The following is a 23,337-nucleotide window of genomic DNA, read 5'->3' as shown; positions in this document are numbered from 1 at the left end:
CAGATACCTTTGCCCTAATTTCTCTAGGCTACAATACATTTTGCCTACGTGCCATCTGTCTAGTTTACCAAGAAAGATAAATACAGCATGTGAAAACATGATCATTTTTGGTGTGATGTAAAGTATTTATAGCTACATGTGGCTCACCTACTGAAAGAGTGCAAGAGGTTGGACAGTACAGGAGGATGCCATGCTATTAGTTTAATCATGTTTCTTCAGCCAGTTTGTGGTCACTTTCACCTTATGCCAAAAGTCTGGAAGTAAAAGGGAACAGCAACATGTGCACTAGCTTGTAAACGTGCACACAGCAGCCACATCAAATACCCTGAATAAACGCAACTGACGTTCCATAGAAAGAGTGGGAAAGAAATCAGACTGCACCATTTTATTGGTATTAATTATAATGCTTTGGCTCAACATCAGATCCCTTTGACATCCAAAGCAGAGTGAAACAGGGCTGTGTCCACTCACTGATCCTCACTGATCTTTTTTGCTGTCATGCTGAAGCATGCCTTTGGAACTGCAACAGAAGGTGTCTGTCTCTGGACTAGATCAGATGGAAAGCTCTTTAACCTCTCTAGATTGAGAGCGAAGACCAAAGTCCATGGGAAATGCATGCGGGACTTCCTCTTCGCCGATAATGCAGCTGTTGTTGCCAATTCTGCAATCAGCCTGAAGAAAACACAAGTCATGGGCCAGGGCATGGACTTGCCTCGCTCTATTGCCATCTCTACACAAGAACTGGAGGTTGTTCATGACTTTGTGTACCTTGGCTCACCGATCTTTGACACTCTCCCTAGATGTTGAGCTGGATAAACGCATTGGCAAAGCAGCTACAATGTTCTCTAAAATCACAAGAAGAGTATGGCTTAATAAGAAGCTGACAACATATACCTACATCCAGGTCTATAGAGCCTGTGTCCTGAGCACACTCCTGTACTGCAGTGAGTCCTGGACCCTTTGTGCGTGGCAGGCGAGGAAGCTGAACACGTTCCATATGCGTTGTCTCTGACACATTTTTGTATCACTTGGCAGGACAAAGTTCTCAACAGATGGGAAACCTTGATATCTGAGCGTTTAGCCTGGAGGCACGTGGTGCACATGGCCTCTCCCAATTTTTTAAGAGACACTTGTTCAGCAGGCTGAGCAAAGAGGCAGTCCCAAGACCAGCAAAATCAGGGAGCTGGACAGGGGACAGATTGTGTTTGTCTTCAGTGTGGAAGGGATTGTCACTCTTGAATTGGCCTTCTCAGCCACACTAGACGTTCCAAGACCTCTATTCAGAGCACATTACCATAGTCTTTCGAGACTGAGGATGCCTACTACTATCATGCATTGTTATGGATTTCTGTTACACTCGCAAACAGTTTCTACAATTTTAAGATAGGTTATTTACTAACTTCCAACCTTAGTGGTTCTTGTGCTTCCATATGCTGAAAGTTCTGGATGTAATGGAAGAAGATTACCTGGACATAGCATTTGAAAATGTTATTGCACACAGCTCCTAATTTTGTCCCACATTTGAGTGAGGGCAACATGGATGTAAAAGCAGAGTCAGGCTGAGACATGAACCAGCATAGGGACCTTCTTGCAGTGTTCTGGTTTTGCCTAACAGACTCACACTTAAATTTCAGGGCAGAGTAGCTTCCTTTTTAAACAGGAATTCAGGCAGAACTAGGCCTATGCAAGGCCGCAAAGACTTTGGGCTGAGTGTTTCTCCAGGTTAGTGAAATTTAGGTCTGGGCCTGTCAGATGGAATTCCCAGATGGGAAAATTCTTGGATTTGTAGTCCAAAACTCCAAATGGCACATCCCTAACTACAATTACCTTGCATCATTGTAGCTTCACATTAGCTGCATTGTGGGTTTATGAAATACTGATTTTGAACCCCAGCATCCTTACCTTGTTTGATATCTGCTTTTTTCTTCATTAGAAATTATAGCCTGGATTCTTCCATTTCCTACACACAATGTGGTTTGTGTGAAATATCTGTCTTTTTTTCTGCTGGAATACAGTATCCATACATGTAGCAAGAAATGAGTTAATGTAACCTGAAATGAAGCGAGGGGCAATAGGCAATAGATAGCTAAGTCTGCACCCCCTCGCCTTTTCTAGAACTTTCTGTGTAGATTGCTACCCTTGGGATCTCTTTTTTCTTCTCTCCCTTCTTTGAGATTGCTTCCTCCTTGACCTTTCCTAGCTACACTATGAAGTCTCTGTAATGACTGCCAATAGACCTTGCAAGCAGGTCAGTTCTGGGAGCTTTTGTAAATAAATCTGAGGGATCTTTGCATTCTTCCACTATCTACAAATGGATTTCTTAATATAATAAGGAGTATTTTGATTCCTCTTTACTTAACACCAGCTTCCACAGTAAATGTTCCTCTTCAGTAGTAATGAATTCAGAGAAAAAAATGTGGTGTTCTGCCAGTATAAACATCAAATAATTCTAAAAGTGTGCTGGGGAGATGCTTTTTAAAGTGAAGAATCTAATACAAAATTGTTTTTCCCTCCAGGAGAAGAATCCTGAAGGCCAGGTTCAAGAAAAGACTGCCATGGACTTGGCTGCTGAGCAATTGCGCCTGTGGCCAACACTTAATAAAGAGACACAACAGCAGCTAGTACAGAGTGAGGAAAGCATGGTTTTCAGCCAGGCAATTCATTTTGCCAACCTCATGGTGTACCTGCTGGTGCCATTAGATACTAGTAAAAACAAACTGTTAAGGACTTCCGCCACAGGAGACTGGGAGAGTGGAAGCAATAGCATTGTCACAAATAGGTGGGTAATCAGTTTTTTCCACATTTTCACAACTGCTTGTAATAGAGTGTTGAATTTTTAAAAAATCCACTATGGATTTCGCTCATTAGACTGGCTTTTTTAGCATTGCAGGAAGTGTTGCTGAGAGCTATGACACTGAAAGTGGGTTTGAGGATTCCGAGAACAATGATACTGCAAATGCAGTTGTGCGCTTCATCACCAGGTTCATAGACAAAGTTTGTACAGAAAGTGGTGTTACCCAGGATCACATCAGAAGTCTTCACTGTATGATCCCAGGTATGAAAAACCAAGTTGTACTCATGCATTTTTGTGGTAGAATTATTTTTTGCATTGTCTGAAAGAAGATATTTTTAGGAAAAAAATGTTCTTGTTTTTGCCAACAAGGGTTTGTAATTCTAATTTTAGCATGTCAATGTCTACACAGCCATGTTACAAGTCTATTCTAGTACTTGTGGAAGCAGTATTTAGAATGGCAGAATTATTTTGGTTTGTTTTGCTCTTACCTTGGTGTCCTCATTTGTGGTGGTGTTTATTTGAAGGAATTGTCGCAATGCACATTGAGACTCTGGAAGCAGTCCATCGGGAGAGTAGAAGGTTGCCACCAATACAGAAGGCTAGTATTTTGGTCTACATTTCTTTTTTAAAAATGGATGTATAGCCAATTAGAAAGTTTCATTATTTATTTTTGAGAAGAAAATTAGAAAATTTAAAAAGTACATTTAAAAAAACTTTGAAGACTACAAAACAATAAGCAGTTTGGCTATAGTTTTGTGAAATGTGAAACAGACAAAATAGCTTGGTTGAATATCTGAATAAAGATGAGAGCTGCTGTTCCAAGTTCACAGCTGATTTACACTGGACATCCACCAGCTTTCCAAGGCCAAACAGCAACCAGGCAAATAATAAAGCCAAGCCAAAATCTACAGTTTTGCCATGCCTTTACTAGGAGTAGCCAAAATGAAACATAGTCATATGCAAGGTTTTGAGTTTTCCAGACCTCTTCTCCAAGCTAGGCTATACCAAAATTAGAAGACCGGGGGGGGGGGGGGGGAGAAGGTCCAAAAAGCAATTAGTTTGAATAGCCAGGGGGTTGGATTATTCCCAAGCTGGAACTTTTACATTGATTGAGTCACTTGTAAGTGTAAAGTTCTCAGAGGTGCCTAGCAGTTCATAAGGGAATGGCTAGGCAATGATAATTCTCCATTTCTGAAAACCCATAGTTCTCTCCCTTAAATTGAAGAGGCAGAATATTTAAGCAATCAAACTCTTCTTGCATCACCTTCCAGTGTATAATCTCCTTCTATTTATTGTCTGATCTTCCCAAGAAATACAACAGCACAACTTCTCCTAAGGCATTCCTGATTAGCAATAGTGATGGAAGATCTCCAGGTGATCTACAAATGGAAAGGATAAACAGTGTTCCAAGTCATTAGGTGCTCAATTGGCATACCTTATCCCTCCTTGGGAAGATCTTGAACTGCATCAGATACACTCATAATGGATTATTTGATCTGTAGCATTGTGTTAGGCTTTAGAATCAGACACAGGCAAGAGGTATTTCTGTTTCTGTTTAATAGGCAAGTTAAGTACTGATTTTTTTAAAACAATCTTGGGTTTTTTGTGTGGAAACCTCTATACACCAGTGTGCCTTTAGAAACTGATGCAGTCATTCCAGCAAAATCATTTTTTAGTTTGGCATCTGTAATAAGTTAGGTGTTGCATATCTTTGAAAAATCTTGTCTTTTGGATTCAGCCAAAGATTTTGCGACCAGGTTTGGTGCCAGGGGAGGAGTTTGTGTGTGAAGGTCTTCGTGTGCTTCTGGATCCCGATGGCAGAGAGGAGGCAACTGGAGGATTACTTGGAGGCCCTCACATTCTCCCAGCAGAAGGAGCTTTGTTCCTTACTACATACAGAGTTATATTTAAAGGCACACCACATGATCAACTAGGTATGGTTTCTGTTATGAATATCAAAATAATGCTTACTCCAGAGCACATTTAAGGCTATTGTCTAGTCCTGCAGTTCATTGTAATAAACACATTCTGTATGACAGTGGCATCTCTATGATGACCTTGAACTCAACTTTGAGCATAACCTTTTGCCATAGTTGATTAAGTTCTAAACAATTATAACTGTTCCTATACTGTAGTATGATAGACTTAATAGGAAATTGTCTTCATCTATACAGGAGCCTTGCACTTTAATCTTTTGTTTCACAGTAAGTGACAGTAATTTCAGAACATGTGACTGGTTACTGACCAACAGTAACTTTTATGACCCCAAGGGCTGTTAAATGTGCATCCAAAGTTATAGTAACTCTCAGCCATATAATTTATTTCACTCTCAGCCATATACTTTGTGTTTTCTAATGTGGACAACCATGTGACCATGGTGTGAATCCACTTATATGATGATTTTTTTAAAAAAAACTTGTTTGCTGGCCCTATGTAAAACTGCTGCAAGAGTGTAATATTTATGCCAGCAAAAGAGAAAGGGTTACTTGTCCTTTCTTGTGGGATAAGGAAATTTGTGTGACATGTTTTGACTGAGAAATATTTCCATTAGTCTTTTTTGATTACCTGATACAGAAGTAACTGTTTTTACCAAAGGGTCAAAGAAATTTAAACTATATAGTTCTTGAAAAAGAATTTAATGGAAATTAATAGAAGTGCACTGTTTCAAAAAATGTTACAAGAACAATTGCACTTACTGCATTTTATTGAATTTCACATGAGGTAGAGACAAAAAAGAAAAGAAAAAAGGGGAAAACAATTACAAGAACAATTGCAAAAATGTTTATTAAAAACACACACACACAACCGTTCCTCATCCTAGCATTTCTTTTATTTATGTGATGAACATTTCTACTTCTTGGATGCACACTTTAATGAGGTGTGGGGGTGTTGAATGTGTCTGGGAAGCAGCAGTGTCATTAGGAGGTTAGACTCCATTGTGAGTTTGGACTCCTAGCAGAGATTGATTGATTGATTGATTGATTGATTGATTGATTGATTGATTGATTGATTGATTGATTGATTGATTGATTGATTGATTGGACTTATATACCGCCCCATAGCGCTACAAGCACTCTCCGGGCGGTTTACAATTTTAATTATACAGGCTACACATTGCCCCCACGGCAAACTGGGTACTCATTTTACCGACCTCGGAAGGATGGAAGGCTGAGTCAACCTTGAGCCGGCTACCTGGGATTTGAACCCCAGGTCGTGAGCACAGTTTTAGCTGCAGTACAGCGTTTTAACCACTGCGCCACGAGGCACCCAGAGCTACTCAGGGTGCAATAATCAAAGTTGAAACACCATACTAAGATGTGCCAACACTCTTCAAGTTTAATAGTCGTATTAGCAGAAGAAAATTAATAGTTTAATGGGGCAGACAAACTTGTGAAGGGCAAGTACTAAGCAGCAATAGTGAAATGTGACACTGGAAGAGCATCTTTCACAGATAACAGCAATAACACTATCTATTGTTGCTACTGCACTGAAGAAGGCAATGGTAGACCATTTCTGAATACTTAATATTTTGAAAAGCCTGTGATGAGACAGTCCAAGTGAAAAAAGAGATAGTGCTGGACAAAGTGCCCTCTACCTTTCAGCTCCACTGGGTGGGGCTCCACCTCAGTCTCACATGACTTTGCCCCTGCACATGCAAGTGACTCCATCCCACCCACGCACAGAGTTCTGTCACGACCAGACCCTAATGCGTAGAGGAGGAAGACCGTTGCACAGAGGGAGGCAGAGGTGCCTGTGCACGCACCCAGTTTAGAGGGAACCTTGGTGATGGAAGATAAAATTCCAAGTCAGGAGGCACTCAGTTAGTTACTGGGGAAGAGCAGTGGAGAAGTACAAATAGCACTGTTACTAATTTAACTTGATGAAAGCTGAAAAGAAAATCTAGTGACCCATGTGCACAGAGGTGAAAGGAAAGTTCAGTGCTACACAACACATATAATTGGAATGTGGAATGTGAGGAGAACAAGTCAACATAAACTGGAAACTATACAGCAAGAAATGGAGCATTTGAACATTTCAGTACTTGGCATGAGAAAGCTAAAGTGGTCTGGATTAGACTTTCAATCATACAATTCTAAAATATTTTAATGTGGCAATGACAAAATCAGAAGAAAGAGTGTGGCTCTAATACTGCGGCTGGGTAAGCACAGGCAATTAGGAGCTATAATGCAAAGTCTGAACAAATAATATTAATCAGACTTTTTGGAAAAACTTTCAGTATAACCTTCATTCAATTATAAGTGCTAAAGGAGAAGATATAAAACCTTTAACAGAAGTATCCAGGAGAAAATTGATCACACAGCAAAACAGAATGTGCTGGTCATCATAGCTGTCTGAAACACAAAAGTAGGAAACAAATCAGAACCAAACATTGTTGGGTAATTTGGCCTAGGAGTTAGAAATATGTTTGGCTACTGGAGAGTACCAAAGATTTTCAGAAGCAAATCATTCTGTGCTTTACTGATTTCAGCAAAGCCTTTGTCTTTGTGGATCATGAAAAGGTATTGACTATTCTAAAAGAAATGGGTGTGCCTATAATCTGTACTCTGGACAATAAGTTCATGTTAAGATAGAATATGGAGAAACAGAATGGCTTCCCATAGGCCAGTGACGGTGAACCTTTTTGAGCCTGAGTGCCCAAACGACAACACAAAACAAACTTATTTATTTCAAAGTGCCAACACTGCAATAAAACTTGAACACTGAGGCATATCACTATCTCTGAGGCAAAAATGATGAAACTGAGTTTGTCCTACTTGGACATATCTTGAAAAGACAGGATTCTCTGGAAAAGACCTTAATGCTGGGAAAGGTGGAAAGCAACAGGAAAGGAGAAAGATCAAACATGAGATGGACGGACTCCCTAAAGAAAACCAAAGGCTTGAGTTTACAAGAGCTGAGCAGGGCAATTGAGGACAGGTCATTTTGGAGATCGTTGATTCATAGGGTCACCATAAGTCAGAGTCAACCTGGGGTCAAAGAGGGTGGGCTTCAGAACTCGTGGTCTGCCACCCCCACTTCTTCCTTTCTTTCTTTCTCTGTAGTAGGGTACCCCCCTTCTAGTCAGATGGAGGGATCGATCCCAGAGGAGGAGGAAGCACCAGCCACGCCTCCCCGCTTCTCTCTGCCTCTTTCCCCTTCCCGGGGAGAAGGATGGTTATGAGAGCTTGGTCTCTAGAGAGATTAAAGCTCTCCTCACAACTGCGATGCCTCAAGCTCTTCTGGAGCGGCTCCGTCTCATGTCCACCGTGGAGAACATGGGAAGGGGGTGCATAGAGCAAAGAAATTGCTCCCCAAATTACAGCAAGGCTAGAAGTTGCTAGAAACCCCTGTCACTGTTATCCCCCTTCCAGGCTCTGCCCACCCAGCTTAGTCCCTCTTGGAGGCTCCCTCTCCTTAGTCACTCACTCACAGAATTATGGATGCTGTTTCTTCACTCTCCCGATTCCGCAGAGGGAAGCAAGCAGTCATGGCTGGAAATGAGCCAAGAGAAAAAGGGGCATGGCTGAAAGGCAGGAACTCAGGCAACTCATACACACAATGAGATGCGGAGGGCTCAGCAGTGGGGAACAACCGAGATTGGGTCAGTGCTGTCATGAGACTAGGTTAGCCACTAGCCTTATGGCTCATGTGCCCACAGAGAGGGCTCTGCATGCCAGGTGTGGCACATGTGCCATAGGTTAGCCATCACTGCCATAGGCAAAGGTGTCAGACAAGTGTGTACTTTATATACCTGACTGTTCGGTATGTACGCAGAACACATACGGCAAGCTGGAGTATATTCAGATGGAGTGAATATCAGTGGAAGCAAGATCAATAATTGAAAATATGCAGATGACATCGTCTTACTGGCAGAAAGTAGCAGTGACTTGAAACAACTCCTGATGAAGGTGGAAAAGGAAAAATCAAAAGCAATTAAAGGTTAAATAGACAAAAATTATATCTACAGATGGATTACATAACGTTAACGTTAAAAGTAAAGATACCAACATTCTAAAGATTTCCCCCTTCAGTTTAGTAATCAATTGAAATTGAGACTGCAGCCAAGAAATAAGAAGAAAGCTGACTCAGAAGAGCAGCTATGAAGGAACTAGAAAAGATCCTCAGGTGCAAGAATTTGTCACTGGAGACTAGGTGAATATCATCTGTAGTATGGTATCTTCTGTTAATATATACAGATGTAAAAACTGGACAGTAAAAAGGCAAACAGGAAAAAAAACATTTTTTTGAACTGTGGTACTAGAGGAGAGCTTTACAACTAGCATGACTTAGTTAATAGGTTTTAGACCAAATCACATATTCTAGTGCAATGAATAAAATGATGGACTAGGATACAGGAGAACTGTATTCAAGTTTGCACTCAGCCATTGAAACTCATTAGCAGGAGGACTAGTAAAATTACTCCTTAAATACTTCATTTTTCTTGAAAGCTCTATTAGGGCTACTGTAAATTGCCTATTAAAATCATAAAAAATGGAGGGAAGGGGCCTACAAGGGCATTGAGTTCAATCCCTGTTCAATGCAGGAATCCAAATCAAAATACATCAGTCTGGTAGTTGTCTAATTTTCTTTTGGATGCTTCCAAGGGTTGGAGCACTCACCATCTCTTGAGGTAAGTGGTTCCATTATCATACTGCTCTAACAGCTAGGAAGTTTTTTCCTAACTGTTAGAGCAGTACAAAAATGGAACCAATTATGATCTCCATAAGTTGGTTTTGACATGACAGAAAAAGTGAAGACAACAGAAGAAGAAGAGTAAAGAAGAGATGAATTTACTCAATAAAGGAACCCACAATCTCAAATTTCCGGTCACCAGCAGGATGGTTGACAATAGGTCCTTTTGGAGGTCTCGAATTCATAGGCTTGTCATAAGTCATAAGTGACTTTACAGTATATAAACACAACAATGAAAATTTGAATTGTACTGTGGTATTGGTAAGGGTTTCCTCAATACATTATTATTTTGTTATTTGATTCACAATTATCTCTTGGAATAGTGTAATAATGCTTTTATACTTTAAATAATATGATTAGTTTTCATCAGCATAGTTGTAAGTTCAGCCTAAGCCTTATCTGCACTATCAAATAAGTGCTAGAATGAGACATAGCAAATTCTGGATCAGCGAGAGATAACAAAAACAGATAACAACATTTCTTTGGCCTTGAAGAAATGTTTATAACAGTGATGTAATTGATATACCATGTAAACCATATGGAATGTGGGTATAAATGTGAATAGTAATTATCACTTTGTTTAGCTTCAAGAAAAGTAAACTATCAAAGTCCTCCAAAGACATCCAAAATAAAGCAATCAAAGTAAAAGTGCTTTGTGAAACAGAATTTTCATTTGGTGCATACGTTGTACAAGCTTTGGTCTAATGCAGCTACAACTGTATGTTTCGGTGTTGTAATAGCTGCTGAGAAGCAACAAATAATTCAGGCCATTAAGAAGAGTTGGCATTGCTGCAGCAGAAAACCCACTAAAGGAAAAAAGCCAAATAAAGTTCAAAGGGCGAGAGGGCTGCAACCTAGATTTTATTCACAACTTTTTTTGTTGTTTTTAGAAGTATGAGTTTTCCAGCAAATAGAAACGGATACAGATTTTTGAAAAAAAATTGGTAACATGATTACAAAACATTGCAAGCTTAGGATGTGTGTATGCTTTGTAGTATTGCTAATTATGCTTTTTCAAACTAACCTCTCCATCCCCTGCAATCTCCCAGGTACCGCCACTGCCATCTGAACTAAGGCAGGTGGTGGTAGCTGGAGAAAGGTTGCTTCGTGAAAATAGCATTCAATTTTGTGCAATTCTCTTCCCAGGCATTTTCACATATAGTCTACATTGTTATATATATATTTCTCCACCAGCTTGAACTCTCTTTTTTAAAAAATCTCAAACTTTTAAAATTTAATTGTTTTTGGTTGTTGCTTTTATTACTTTTTATTATGATTGATTTATCATTTAAGATGAAATTGATATTGTCACTACCCTTGTAGATAGGATTAACAGGTAGAGTATTATATAAAAGCAATAAAATGTATCAGCTAGGTAGCTGTAACACATTCATCTATGTTTGCACATCAATGAATACATCTTTAGGGAAGAATATCGCATTTGTGATATCACTAGGATACAAAGTACACCATACCCAGTGAATAAAAAATGTGCCCACAACAGAAATAGGACTTAAAATAAGATATTTTTTCTATGTAAATACATAAATTAGTATGTATGTACACTAGGTTCTTAACAGGGACAGCCTTTAGATTTGTTTATACAGTTGTGCCCCGCTTAACGATTACCCCACATTACGACAAATCCGCTTCACGATGATGTTTTGCGGTCGTAATTGCGATCGCAAAACGATGTTATAAATGGTTTTTTTTCGGTTTGCGAGGATCGGTTCCCTGCTTCGAGAACCAATTCTTCGCATTATGACGATCAAAACAGCTGATCGTTGGGTTTTCAAAATGGCCACCGAGTGCTCAAAATGGCTCCCTGCTGTGCTTAGGGACGGATTCCTCGCTATACAGGCACCGAAATTGGCCGCCGTATGGAGGATCTTCGCTGGACGGTGAGTTTTTAGCCCATTGGAACACATTAACCGGGTTTCAATGCGTTTCAATGGGTTTTTTATTTTCGCTTTACAACGTTTTCACTCTACAGCGATTTCGCTGGACTGAATTAATGTCGTTAACTGAGGCACCACTGTATTTAAAATGGTAGTCTTTAAAGTCATGTTACCCAGAGCCTTTTAAGGGCAAGTAGCCTACTGTTCTAAATTAATCTTTATGTGGAATGCCAACTTGTTGAAATTGCAATTTAATTCACATTTCCTTAGTGTAACAGTGACTAAGCACAGTAGAACGTATTTCCTTGTAAACATACCGAAAACTGTGTATCTGTCATAATACATTTCGAAGTAGTGAGCCCTAAGTGAATGAACTGATGAAATAAAGTGTAATACTTGGTAATATAGAACAGTGGTCCCCAACCTTTTCCCAGCTGTGGACTGTTTGGGGTGTGTGGCACGCTCGCAGGGGTGTGGTATGCCCTCAGGGGTGTGTGGTGTGCTCACGCACATACATGTGGCACGCTCACAAAGGGGTGCTCACGTACATGCGCGCAACTCCCTCGCAGGGGGTAGAGCGCACATATGTGTGTGGCGTGCTCGCAGGGGGCACTTGTGGGGGTGCAGGAGATCTATGTCAGCGGCCCAGTCCTGCCTAGGCCACAGACCACTGCCAGTTTGCAGACTGGGGGTTGGAGACCTCTGATATAGAACATGCTGAAGTTAATGTAAAAGAAACTTGTCAGTTTCTTTTGATTAAAGTGTTGGCTGTTCATTTGTCAGACTTAATAAGCCGCATATCCTTCACAAAATAAGCTCAGAATTTTTGTAGACCTTCTAGCTTCAATAGTGGCTTTTCTTTCACGTCACAGTTTTGCATATGTTTGAGCCAGATAATGCATAATATTAGACAATATTAACACATTTTATTAATTGATCCATGTTATATGTTTTCTGACCAATCTTCTCAGTGGGAGAACAAACAGTTATTCGGAGCTTCCCCATTGCTTCAATAATAAAAGAAAAGAAAATAAACATCCAGAATCAACTTCAACAGAGTATGCAAGAAGGAATGCAAATCACCTCAGCTACGTTTCAGGTGAAATAAAGTTGTTTAAGCTATATAGAATAATGTTGCTGTCTTGAGTGTTCTTTTTCTGAAAGTATGATCTTAACCAACATCACAAAGTCTCAAATAAATCCCCCTTTCCCATAATTCTATGTAGCATCAGTTGAGGAAGCATGAAGTCAATAGAGATGCAGTCAACATAGTTTTAGAAGAGGAAACTGTGTTGGTCTGTGCTAAAATATCAGGCAAAACCAAAAGAAAAATAAAAAATAAAGAGGACAAAAACATTGTGGCACCTTAAAGACTAATTACTGTACTGTATTTTAATGTTTCCTCAGTCAAAGTAGTTCACTCCTACTGATTTCTGAAAGCTTCATTCTTTGTTGTTTGCTATCTTAAGGGTCTTATATAAAATGTTGCATATAAATGAATAAAAGTCTAGAGGTATATAAAATCAAAATGAAGCAAGTAAATGAAACACAGAGGTTCACCAGAGCACAAATACAGCTGAGGTTGGCTAGGTACTCCAGGGAGCAACCGCAAAGACTGAGGGCGCTATTGACCTCATGTCCATCTTGCACATTTCCAGTCTAGATAGAAGATGGTCAGTGAATGAACGGAATGGTAGACTACATCAGCCTGTTGTTTTACCCATCATGGCTCCTTTTGTATTTTTACATACCAGAGAAATAACTGGAAATAGGACATATATTTTCTTTTGATTCTATAGGAAACCCAGCAGCACTTGCATGCACACTAGTAATTCAGTCTGGGTGTGACGTTCCCCCAAACACAGGTTCACTCTCTAGATACGTTTACTTTTTCTTCCACTACCACCAGTGGATCTCTCATCCACACTGCATCAGACACGTGCTGCCAGTATAACTTCTTTATTTACTGTATTTTTTGCACCATAAGACTCACTTTTTTCCCACAAAACAGGGGTGTGGAAAGTCTGTGCGTCTTATGGAGCGAAGAAAACAGATTATATTTTCCTGTTTTCTTCTCCTAAAAAATTGGTGCGTCTTATGGAAAGGTGCGCCTTATGGAGCGAAAAATACGGTATCTTTTGGGTTTTTTAAATCACAGATGTTCTTTTATTGTTGTTTAGGATCACTCATTAAACTTCTTATATTTGATTTCACGTTTGCTTAATTCAGGTGTTGTATTTACTTATTCACATTAAACAACTCATTAACATTCTCTGACTATTTAGCTTTACTGTTCCATTTATCTCATTCTTATTTTAACTATCCAACTTTCCAATTCTCTTTCCTTCACTCCAATTCTCCTCTCTAACTCTCTCCCTCTGTCTCTAATTGTCTAATTGACTCCGCCCCTGCTGTCTTCTCATAGGCTCCTGCACTTGAGCTTCAGCTATGATAGACAGGAGTGACGTGGGCATTCCGCCACACTGGGCTATATAATTTCCTTGATGCCATGGCACCTCGGAGTCACCAGGTTCAGTCTCTATCACCTTAAAGGTCTTCCTAAAATTTAAGCAGCAAGGACTATCATACTGTTCTATTAGGGTGCCCTTGTAGCCATCTTGGCTCATCATCCTGTGAACTCCTCATCGTGCTTTTATCATACTGCTCAAAACATTCCTGAAGGGATTCCTCCACAAATATCCACCTGTGATTTGATCTGTCCCTGCATAGCCCCTGTCCTTGGTGTTCATGGAGCTCTTTTCCTCCCTTTGAGCCTTTTGCCTCCTCAGACTTAAAAAATCCCTCACCCTCATAGTAGTCTTCTTGGTAACTTTAACCTGGGATTGGCATGCTCTTGATAAGTGTCCTACACTTGATATACAAAGATATTGGCTATAATTATCGAATTATGGCATGTTTACATTTTGATATTGGAATAATAACTAACAATTCATATCTTTTAAAAAGGGTGCTCTTACAAAAATAGGTGGAAGTCAAGTGTGGGACATGGAGTAATGCTTAATTATGTGAAGTGGGAACAAAACACAAAATTGCGGGGGTAGTGAGTGATGAACCTACACATAAGGTGACCAAGTTTTTGTCTCTTAAAATAGTAATTGTTGCTTTAGGAAAGTATTTTATTTATTCTTTCTTGGATGAACTTTTAGAAGTTTCTGCAACAGAAGAACCTTCTTACTTTCTTCCAATTATGTATTTATTTTAGAGAACAAACAACAATGGCCAGAATCCTGTTACGCCCACCTGGGTAAATCTATCAGTAAATATCAGCAATGAATTGTTGTTAGTTGAGAACTCAGCATAGATACTATAATAATCATTTTCTTCATCTTAGAACTTTTCTGTTGCATGCCTTTTGCTTAACTTCACTCATGACAGCAAGTGTCTATAGTGACTTCTAGACTGCAACAAAATTGCTGCTGAAATTTACACTGATAGACAATAGTAGTGTGCTTTTTCAATTGGATTCTGTTAAATATTCTTTATTTCCTCTACTACTACCAACCTGGTTTCCTTCCTCCTCTGTCTCTGACTTCTCTTAAGATCTCTGTCCTTAAAGTGACACATTAAACTATAGTTTTAGAAGGTCACTCAGAGCATGATGCTTCTCTGGGACATAGCTCTTCTTGACAAACAGTTTGCAGAGAGAGAGAGATTTTTCTGCAAAAACACTTCTAGAGAAGAGTTGCTTTGCATAGCATAAAACAATTCCTTTTGCATAGGTTTAGTTGTTTGGGCACTGTATGAGAAGCTATGTGCTAATTTATTACATGTTTAATGTTTATAATCTCTTACTTTCGCCGCTCATGAAATATATGTAAGGAACTTTCAACATATACAGCCGCATGTAGTTTCTTAAAAGTGTGTGTTGGAAATCACCTGCAGTTATCATAGTGAACATTATAGGGTAAGAAGTGCCAACAAAACTGGGGACTTTGCTGTAGCCCTCTTAAAATATGCTCTCAGTCCTTCAGAGAAGCATTTTAAGTGACAAAGATGACTGAAGGAAAAAGTAGAGTGATCTCCAGTTCTGGTGGAAGCAGCAAGATCACATGAAAGCATCCTGGCTTTACTTTTATTCTTTTCCAATCTATAGCCATTGTTATCTGGGAAATAGTGGCTGAAATCCTATTGCACAGATGCACAAACAGCATAACATTTGGGAGCAAATTGCCATAAGTTAAGAAATCTCCATAATCATTATCTGTTGCATACTGATTTGTGTAATTTGACATGCATCAGGTAAGGTCTACAGAAAGATCTTAATTTACAGCAGTTTTCTTCTAAAAGTTATTTTGTTTGTGTAAATCTATAATAGGATTGCAGCTAATGTGTTATTATATAGTTCAGGTGAATTCCTTTATAAATGAGTAATATAAATTGCTATCAACATTACCAAACCCTGATTTCATTACTTCTTATACATCGTTTTGTGTTTTTATGTTTTTTAATGTGTTGTTTCTTTTCATACATAGCTGATTAAAGTAGCTTTTGATGAAGAAGTGGGCCCTGAAGTTGTAGAAATGTTTAAGAAACAGCTAATGAAGTTTCGCTATCCTCAGTCCATCTTTAGCACTTTTGCTTTTGCAGCTGGTCAAACTGCACCTCAGATAATTTTACCAAAGCAAAAGGAAAAGAACACTTCCTTTCGGTAAGGAATATGCCTTTTCTTTATGTATATTATTATTACAAATACTCTTCTACTTGTTTTACTTCAAAGATTTACCAAATTATAGAATACTAAAGGTACATACTGTATGTATAACATACTGTATGCTTTTTCCCGGATGGTCTAACAAAGAGACATTGCAATAGATGTGATACTTTACACAAGCTTGTGTATTAACCTCTTTATTTTTTAATATTTACCTTTGTGACTTACTCCAGGTATTAATAGATTTCCATCCACCAAAGGTAGCCCAGACAAAGAGTTTACTCTTCCGTATGCTCACAAAGCAGTACTGTTGTCTCAAACTAGGGTGGGACTAAAAATACCAGCTGTTCTTAGGCATTATTGTAGAGAAAACCAGATAATTATGGAAAATCCAAAATGTTGTATTTCTCACACATAAAAAAATCTAGATTTAATTTAAAGATAGATGACCATTCAGTCAAACAGGCTGTTTCCTACAAATATCCAGGCATTCCTTTTCATGGATCTTCCAAATAATACACAGAAAATGTGCAACATTCACAAGGAACTTGCTGAAAAAGTGATACTGTGTTTCTTTCTGATTAACCAGGACAGCTTCCTCCCTGCTGCAGCTCAAGCTTTTAAGGCCAAATTGATCTCATAGATTTTATTGGGAATAGCAGTTACGGTTATAGATATGTACCTGCTTCCCCTCTCCCCACTCTGAAAGAGTTCGGTTCTCATTTTTATTTTTATTCTTGATTCTCCTAAACATGCATCACAAAATGCTCCTTAAAATGCTCAATTCTTAATCTGGAAGTAGATTTATACTCATTAGTAAGTCATGTCTGGAGCCATGCTTTTGTTACTGGAATCATCTGTCATGAAGATATAGGCTCCAGTTTTTATTTGACAGAGTCACCCATATATTTCCTCTTGGAAAGATGCTCTGTTTCAAAAGATTGCCCTCGACTCATAATGGTTATGCAGAAACAATGGCATGTATGTCAGATTTTTGTTCAAGCTGTTGTATGTCCAACCAGTTGTGGTCCCCTATAGCTGTAGGATTAAGCATTTATTTTAGTAATGAACACTCTCTCTAAGTTAATATTTCAGTACCTATTTACAAGGCTTTTTTGCCTCACAAGAGTCAATCCCTTGTTCTCTATCATGAAGGAGGGGCACCTTCAGCCTAAAACCTGTAATCAAAAACTATGCCCATGTGGAACAGGAGTTGCCATGGGGTTCTGAGATCATAGCACACATGTCTGTACTGTAATTTCTACAAATGTACAAGAGAGGGAATACCACATCATGTTCTGGAACACCTTTTTGGCAGAGCCAATGTAGATATTTTAGAAGTATGTGCTTAAATATGACTAATTTTTTAATACTGTGATCAACATCAGGTTCCAAATGCTGTGACAGTTATTGTGTATGGAGCATTTGTGTTATTTTGCTGTCCATTTATTTTACTACCAAAGATATAGTAATTCTCAACAAGAGTTTTTTTTCCATTTTAGCACACTTTCAAAAACAATTGTAAAAGGAGCTAAACGTGCAGGAAAAATGACAATTGGCAGACAACACTTGCTAAAGAAGAAAGCAACAGGGACAATTATGGAAGAAAGAGCAAATCGTCCTGGATGGAATGAGGATGATGATATCTCAGGTAATAAATAAGATACTGGAGATATTTTCTCCTAGCATTATTTTATTAACCAATTTACCAGTGTTTTAACTTCACTTATGATATTTCTAAATGTTGCGGTAGTGACTTAATGTACATTTAGTTTCAGATGACAGTGAAATGCAGACTAGTGGTACCTTGAAAGCATCAGAGAAATCAACAATGGAGCAGCTAGTGGAAAGAGCTTGTTTCAGAGACTATCAACGTTTAGGTTTGGGGACCATCAGTAACAGCTCTTCTCGCTCAAAGACAGAGTACTTTCGAATAACTGCCTTGAACAGGATGTATTCCCTTTGCAGAAGGTAAGGTAAAGGTTCCCCTTGACATTTAGTACAGTCGTGTCCGACTCTAGGACGCGGTGCTCATCGCCGTTTTCAAACAGTAGAGCCAGTGTTTGTCCGTAGACAGTTTCCGTGGTCATGCAGCCAGCACGACTAGACACAGAATGCTGTTACCTTCACACCATGGTGGTACCTATTTATCTACTTGCATTTGCAACCTTTCAAACTGATAGGTTGGCAGGAATTGGGACAAGCAATGGGAGCTCACTCCATCGCGTGGATTCGATCTTACAACTGCTGTCTTCAGACCTTGCAGCACAAAGGCTTCTGCAGTTTAACCTACAGTGCCACCATGTCCCTATATTGCAGAAGGTTGTTGTTGTTCAGTCGTTTAGTCATGTCTGACTCTTTGTCACCCCATGGGCCAGAGCACGCCAGGTCCTCCTGTCTTTCAGTGCCTCCCGGAGTTGGGTCAAATTCATGTTGGTAGCTTCAATGACACTGTCCACCCATCTCATCCTCGGTCGTCCCCTTCTCCTCTTGCCGTCACACTTTCCTAACATCAGGGTCTTTCCAGGGAGTCTTCTCTTCTCATGAGATGGCTAAAGTATTGGAGCCTCAGCTTCAGGATCTGTCCTTCCAGTGAGCACTCAGGGTTGATTTCCTTTAGAATGGATAGGTTTGTTCTCCTTACAGTCCAGAGGACTCTCATGAGCCTCCTCCAGCACCACAATTCAAAAGCATAAATTCTTCAGCAGTCAGCTTTCTTTACAGTCCAGCTCTCGCTTCCATGCATCACTACAGGAAAAGCCATAGCTTTGACTATGCAGACTTTTGTTGGCAAGGTGATGTCTCTGCTTTTTAAGATGCTGTCGAGGTTGTCATCATTTCCTCCCAAGAAGCAGGGGTCTTTTAATTTTGTGGCTGCTATCACCATCTGCAGTGATCATGGAGCCCAAGAAGGCAAACTGTCACTGCCTCCATATCTTCCCCTTCGATTTGTCATGAGGTGATGGGACCAGTGGCCATGATCTTAGTTTTTTTGATGTTGAGCTTCAGACTATTTTTTGCGCTCCCCTCTTTCATCCTCATTAAGAGGTTTTTTCAATTCCTTCTCACTTTCTGCCATCAGAGTGCTATTATCTGCATATCAGAGGTTGTTGATATTTCTTCCGGCAATCTTGATTCCAGCTTGGGATTCCTCCAGTCCGGCCTTTCGCATATAAGTTAAATAAGACGAGAGACAATATACAGCCTTGTCGTACTCCTTGCCAGTTCCTACTCCAGGTGGATCACGTTTAGTCAGAACTCTCCACTATGACCTATCCATCTTGGGTGTCCCTGCATGGCATAGCCCATAGCTTCTCTGAATTACTCAAGCCCCTTCACCACGACAAGGCAGCAATCTGTGAAGGGGTTGCAAAAGGTAAACCACCTGAATTGTCATAATGATTAAAAGCTCCCACAGAGGCTTACAAGGACCACTGGTATGACAGTTTTTGCTTTAAGGCTTATATTCTAAAAGACCTAGCATATCTCGAGTAATGGGTAGGGAGAGAGGAGGAAAACAAGCAAGCATTGACTACTACATTAGAGCTGCTTCCCTAGCAAAAGAGATGGAATAGCCCTGCCTGCATTACTTATTTTTGATATCATTTGGAACTACTCTATTTATGGGATTAGGTCCTTGAAAGCAAGAGTGAATGATATTTGTCTTCCCTGTTTCTCTGGGGTTTTCTACTCTCATGGTCTTTCCTTATGTTTCTATGTTACTACATCTTGCCTGGGAGATGCATCCAATTCCACCAATCATTTTCCTTCCAACATTCTTAACTTCTAGCATTTTACTTCGCATGTCCCTTCTTCATGAATTTTGTTTCAGCTGTGAATAAAAATTAACAAAACTCCAAAGCCAAAGTCATATCTGTTGTTTGTCATGCAGAAAAAAATGCCTACTGTTGGGGAATTGTGTCTTAACTATTTTTCCTGTTATTTGTTGCATTTTAAATTATGGACCAAATGTGGACAATCATAATCCTTCTAATACCGAATCCAATAGAGCCAGAAGCTATTAGTATGTTGGTTGTTTCTCGCATGAATAAAGCCCTCCGCATCCCTTATGAATAAATGAACATATGAATACAGTGCTAGCTACACAACTAAAGAAAGTAGGAAGGGGGGATGAAAATGTAACCATCTGCATGTAGACGCATACAGCATACAGCTCCTTCTGTCCCAAAGCCCTGTATTTCTTTCTTTCAGAGCTTTCTATAGCATAACACAGGTCAGACTGTGCATTGGGTGGAGGAAGGTGGGTGACTCCCACATTGATTTTCACCAGTATTTGCCTCTTCCATTTTTCAGTATCCTGGCTCTTACTGGAATCCTAACTATGGTTTCATTCAGGTCAAAAAAGAAAATCTCTCTGTGAGGCCCCCCAGCAGGAGGCCTATGTAGGAGTGCTGTCACTCCCGTCGCAGACCCAAAAAACCCAAACCACTCCCCCTCCTTCACCACCCCATCGTGAAGACAAGCAGGTGGACACCCGCGAGCTGGGGGAGGTGCAGGAAGATAGGGGGCTAAGAGATGTGGGTATAGACACCAGTGACCTGGTACAGACCTTGAAGGGGTTAACTTTGTCTTCGGGGCGGTAGACAGATTTGACGGGAAGGAGGAAGGAGGAGATAGAGGCAGCAGCCGGGGATATAAAAGAAAAATGCGAGGAGATCCCAGGAGGTTGGGAATGGATCTGGTTGCAAGATCCATGGACTGGAAGATGGGAGCAGATGCGGGTACCCCATGATGAGGCTGAGAGATGGAGGAAACAAGGTTTGAAACCCCGTCCCTCATATTGGGGAGAAACGGAGGCGAAGGAGTGGAGACGCAAATTGAGGGAAGAGAGGGAGGCAGTAGCTAAGGAGATTGAACGGAAGAAAGCATGGCATTTGGCGGAGTTGCAGAAGATGGGGGTCTACCCAGGCCATGGTTGGCAGATCCCAGAGAAGGCTCATCCTTATGGGGGTGGAGCGGCAACGAGGAGACCCTTCCCCTAATTCTTCCAGAAGAAGAACTTCCGGAAACCCAGGTCCCAGTGAAAGGTTTAACTGGACCTTGGAGTATGGAGGACAGTAACCCCTTTGTTGGAAGTTTATGGACACCCTTGCGTCCCGGTTTGGGGGAACAAGAGACTCTGAAAGTTGTTACACATAACGTTCCAGTTGATGTTGATGTTCGAATAAATGAAGAACTGGTTGGAAAATTCACCACGTCTCGGTCTTTATTGAAAGTGACTGACCCCCTCGATAACGAACCCTCACACTCTCTTAGTAGCTGCTTACATTATTTTGTGTATAAGGCATTCTAGGCAAAACATTTCTCCAGTACAGCCATACCGTTTTATGATAGCATTTAGGAAGAGAATATGAAGAAAATGTTTCAGCCAGTTCAGTAAAGTTACTGTTCAGAACTCCCCTTATGTTGGTTTTGACCTGTGTTTCATGTATAAGATCATATTTGAATTTCTAAAAGCCAGAATTTTTCAGAAATATATGAAATGTGCCTCTTTAGATTTTCTGTAAATGACACTAAACTATTTTATCCAGAACTATGTAGTTAAAAAACCATATTCCAAGTGTCTGACATCTTTTTCATTTGTGGGGAAAACAGGGGAATCTTTTAGCAAACTGGCTTTAAAACAAGATACATTATATAACTAGCAGTTTGCATAGTATAGTTTCAGATCTGTTTAAATGGGTTTTGATGTAATCCAGAGTTGGTTACATGTCAGAGCCAAAATACTGGCAGTGTTTAGTGTGTTAATTCTAAGCAACTAAACATTCTTGCTCATAAAAAGTAAGTGTCTATAAACAATCAGTCTGGGGCCAGTATGAAATGTACATGCTGTTTCTTTCTGTGTTGCTGTGGTAAACATCTTAGTATTTTCATATGAACCTGAGTGTGCCATTTAAGCTAATATGGCGTGCTGACAGGGCCCACTCAACAGACTGAATAGAAGGGCTGTGAAACCCAATAGGGCTTTACATTACCATTTTGATAAGCATGCATGCCGATGTGTGGACATTAAATATAAAGTCTAAAATGGTCTAATTGCAGTGCTTAGCTAATATTTTTATCTAATAAATTGTTAAAGCTTGTACTATGAATGAATAGGATAGTAAGAGGATAGTAGTAGAATGATTAGGATATTAAGTCTGTACATTTTCATTTGCTGTGTTGAATATGTTGGCAAGCAATAAAGTAACCTCACTCTGATGATTATGGCACTTACGTGTTGAACACAGCCTCTCACCAACTCCAAAGCTGAGAAAATGTCTAGGGGTGTTTGGCAGCTATCTGATTGGCCAGCTGAGTAATCTCTGTCACGTTTTCTGGCCATAGTCAGAAGATGTTGGGAGAAAGTAAGGTAATTGCTTGGCCACTGCTGATTAAAGGTGCTCCAAATATCTCTGCCCTGCAGCTGCCAATGTGACTGGGAAAGAGACACAGTTCTTGGCAATCACAATTTTTGGCTCAGAATAGAAAAATCAGCCAAAATTAAGGAATGCTGAATATCAAGTAAGCAAAATAGTGAGTAACTATTTAATGTACAAGGGGAAATCTCTCTTTTTTGGTGAAACTCCTTCAGGAAGGAATTTCAATACTACTATGTGACTTTGTGAAGCAATTGCCTTATGAGGTGCAGTTTCAGAGATACAGCAAATTCAGCATTCCTTCCACTGCAAGTGCCCATGTCACTCTGGAGAGTTGCTGCTTTAGGCAACTCTCCAGAGCTGGCAATTCCAGTCATTTCTAGCTTGAAAGGATCCTTAGAGCCAAGGCACTTGTGGGAGGAATGAGCTAGAAAACTGCCTGTCCTGAAACACATGTGGCTTTCTTGGTCATCTCACTCCCGTGCCTTAACTCCATGGAGAGCCAGGTTCTGGAAGCAACTAGAGTGTTATGCATCTGGCTTCACCTCTTTTGTTTCTTCTAGTGATGTGCTAAGTGGAGCATTAACCTCATTGCCATTGTTGCCTTTTTCTCCTCTTCTTTATCCTTTGGTTCCATTTTCTTCTGTGGCTTGAGGGCAAAAGCTCCCCCTTTTTAGTGTGACATAATAGGGAAGGGTATGTTGTTCCACCTGCCAGAAAACAGAAGTTCTGGTGATGGCAGCAACATCCTCTCTGTACAATGTATCAAGAAAGACTCTGGTTCCTTTCTTTTGGTGTTACCATAAATGAATTACATAGGGATAATCTTGCTTCCCACAGATGATACGCCTCTTTTTATGCTGAATATAATAATAAATAGCATTAAATATCACAAAATAG

The 23,337-nt window shown here is 39.9% G+C and overlaps 1 protein-coding gene and 1 long non-coding RNA gene across 8 annotated transcripts in view; one reads left to right on the top strand and one right to left on the bottom strand.

Moving 5' to 3' along the window:
- SBF2 (SET binding factor 2) overlaps window positions 1-23,337 on the top strand; it is a 402,592-nt gene that overhangs the window by 322,347 nt on the left and 56,908 nt on the right. For all 7 annotated transcript variants that reach the window (XM_020789925.3, XM_020789927.3, XM_020789926.3 and 4 more), the window contains 8 exons: window positions 2,517-2,779; window positions 2,883-3,055; window positions 3,319-3,392; window positions 4,533-4,728; window positions 12,357-12,484; window positions 15,879-16,054; window positions 17,560-17,708; window positions 17,830-18,028. In XM_020789925.3, the coding sequence (XP_020645584.1) occupies window positions 2,517-2,779; window positions 2,883-3,055; window positions 3,319-3,392; window positions 4,533-4,728; window positions 12,357-12,484; window positions 15,879-16,054; window positions 17,560-17,708; window positions 17,830-18,028 (1,358 nt within the window). The remainder of the gene's footprint in view (window positions 1-2,516; window positions 2,780-2,882; window positions 3,056-3,318; window positions 3,393-4,532; window positions 4,729-12,356; window positions 12,485-15,878; window positions 16,055-17,559; window positions 17,709-17,829; window positions 18,029-23,337) is intronic.
- LOC144586138 (uncharacterized) lies at window positions 6,754-8,735 on the bottom strand. Its single transcript, XR_013540883.1, has 2 exons — window positions 8,547-8,735; window positions 6,754-7,146 (listed from the first exon to the last, which is right to left on the bottom strand). It is a non-coding gene; the product is annotated as an uncharacterized LOC144586138 (long non-coding RNA).

This window comes from Pogona vitticeps, chromosome 1, assembly GCF_051106095.1.
Source record: "Pogona vitticeps strain Pit_001003342236 chromosome 1, PviZW2.1, whole genome shotgun sequence".
NCBI classification, from domain to species: Eukaryota; Metazoa; Chordata; class Lepidosauria; order Squamata; family Agamidae; genus Pogona; species Pogona vitticeps.
The sequence above is the reverse complement of the archived record's forward strand: the minus strand, read 5'-3'. Positions and strand labels throughout refer to the sequence as shown.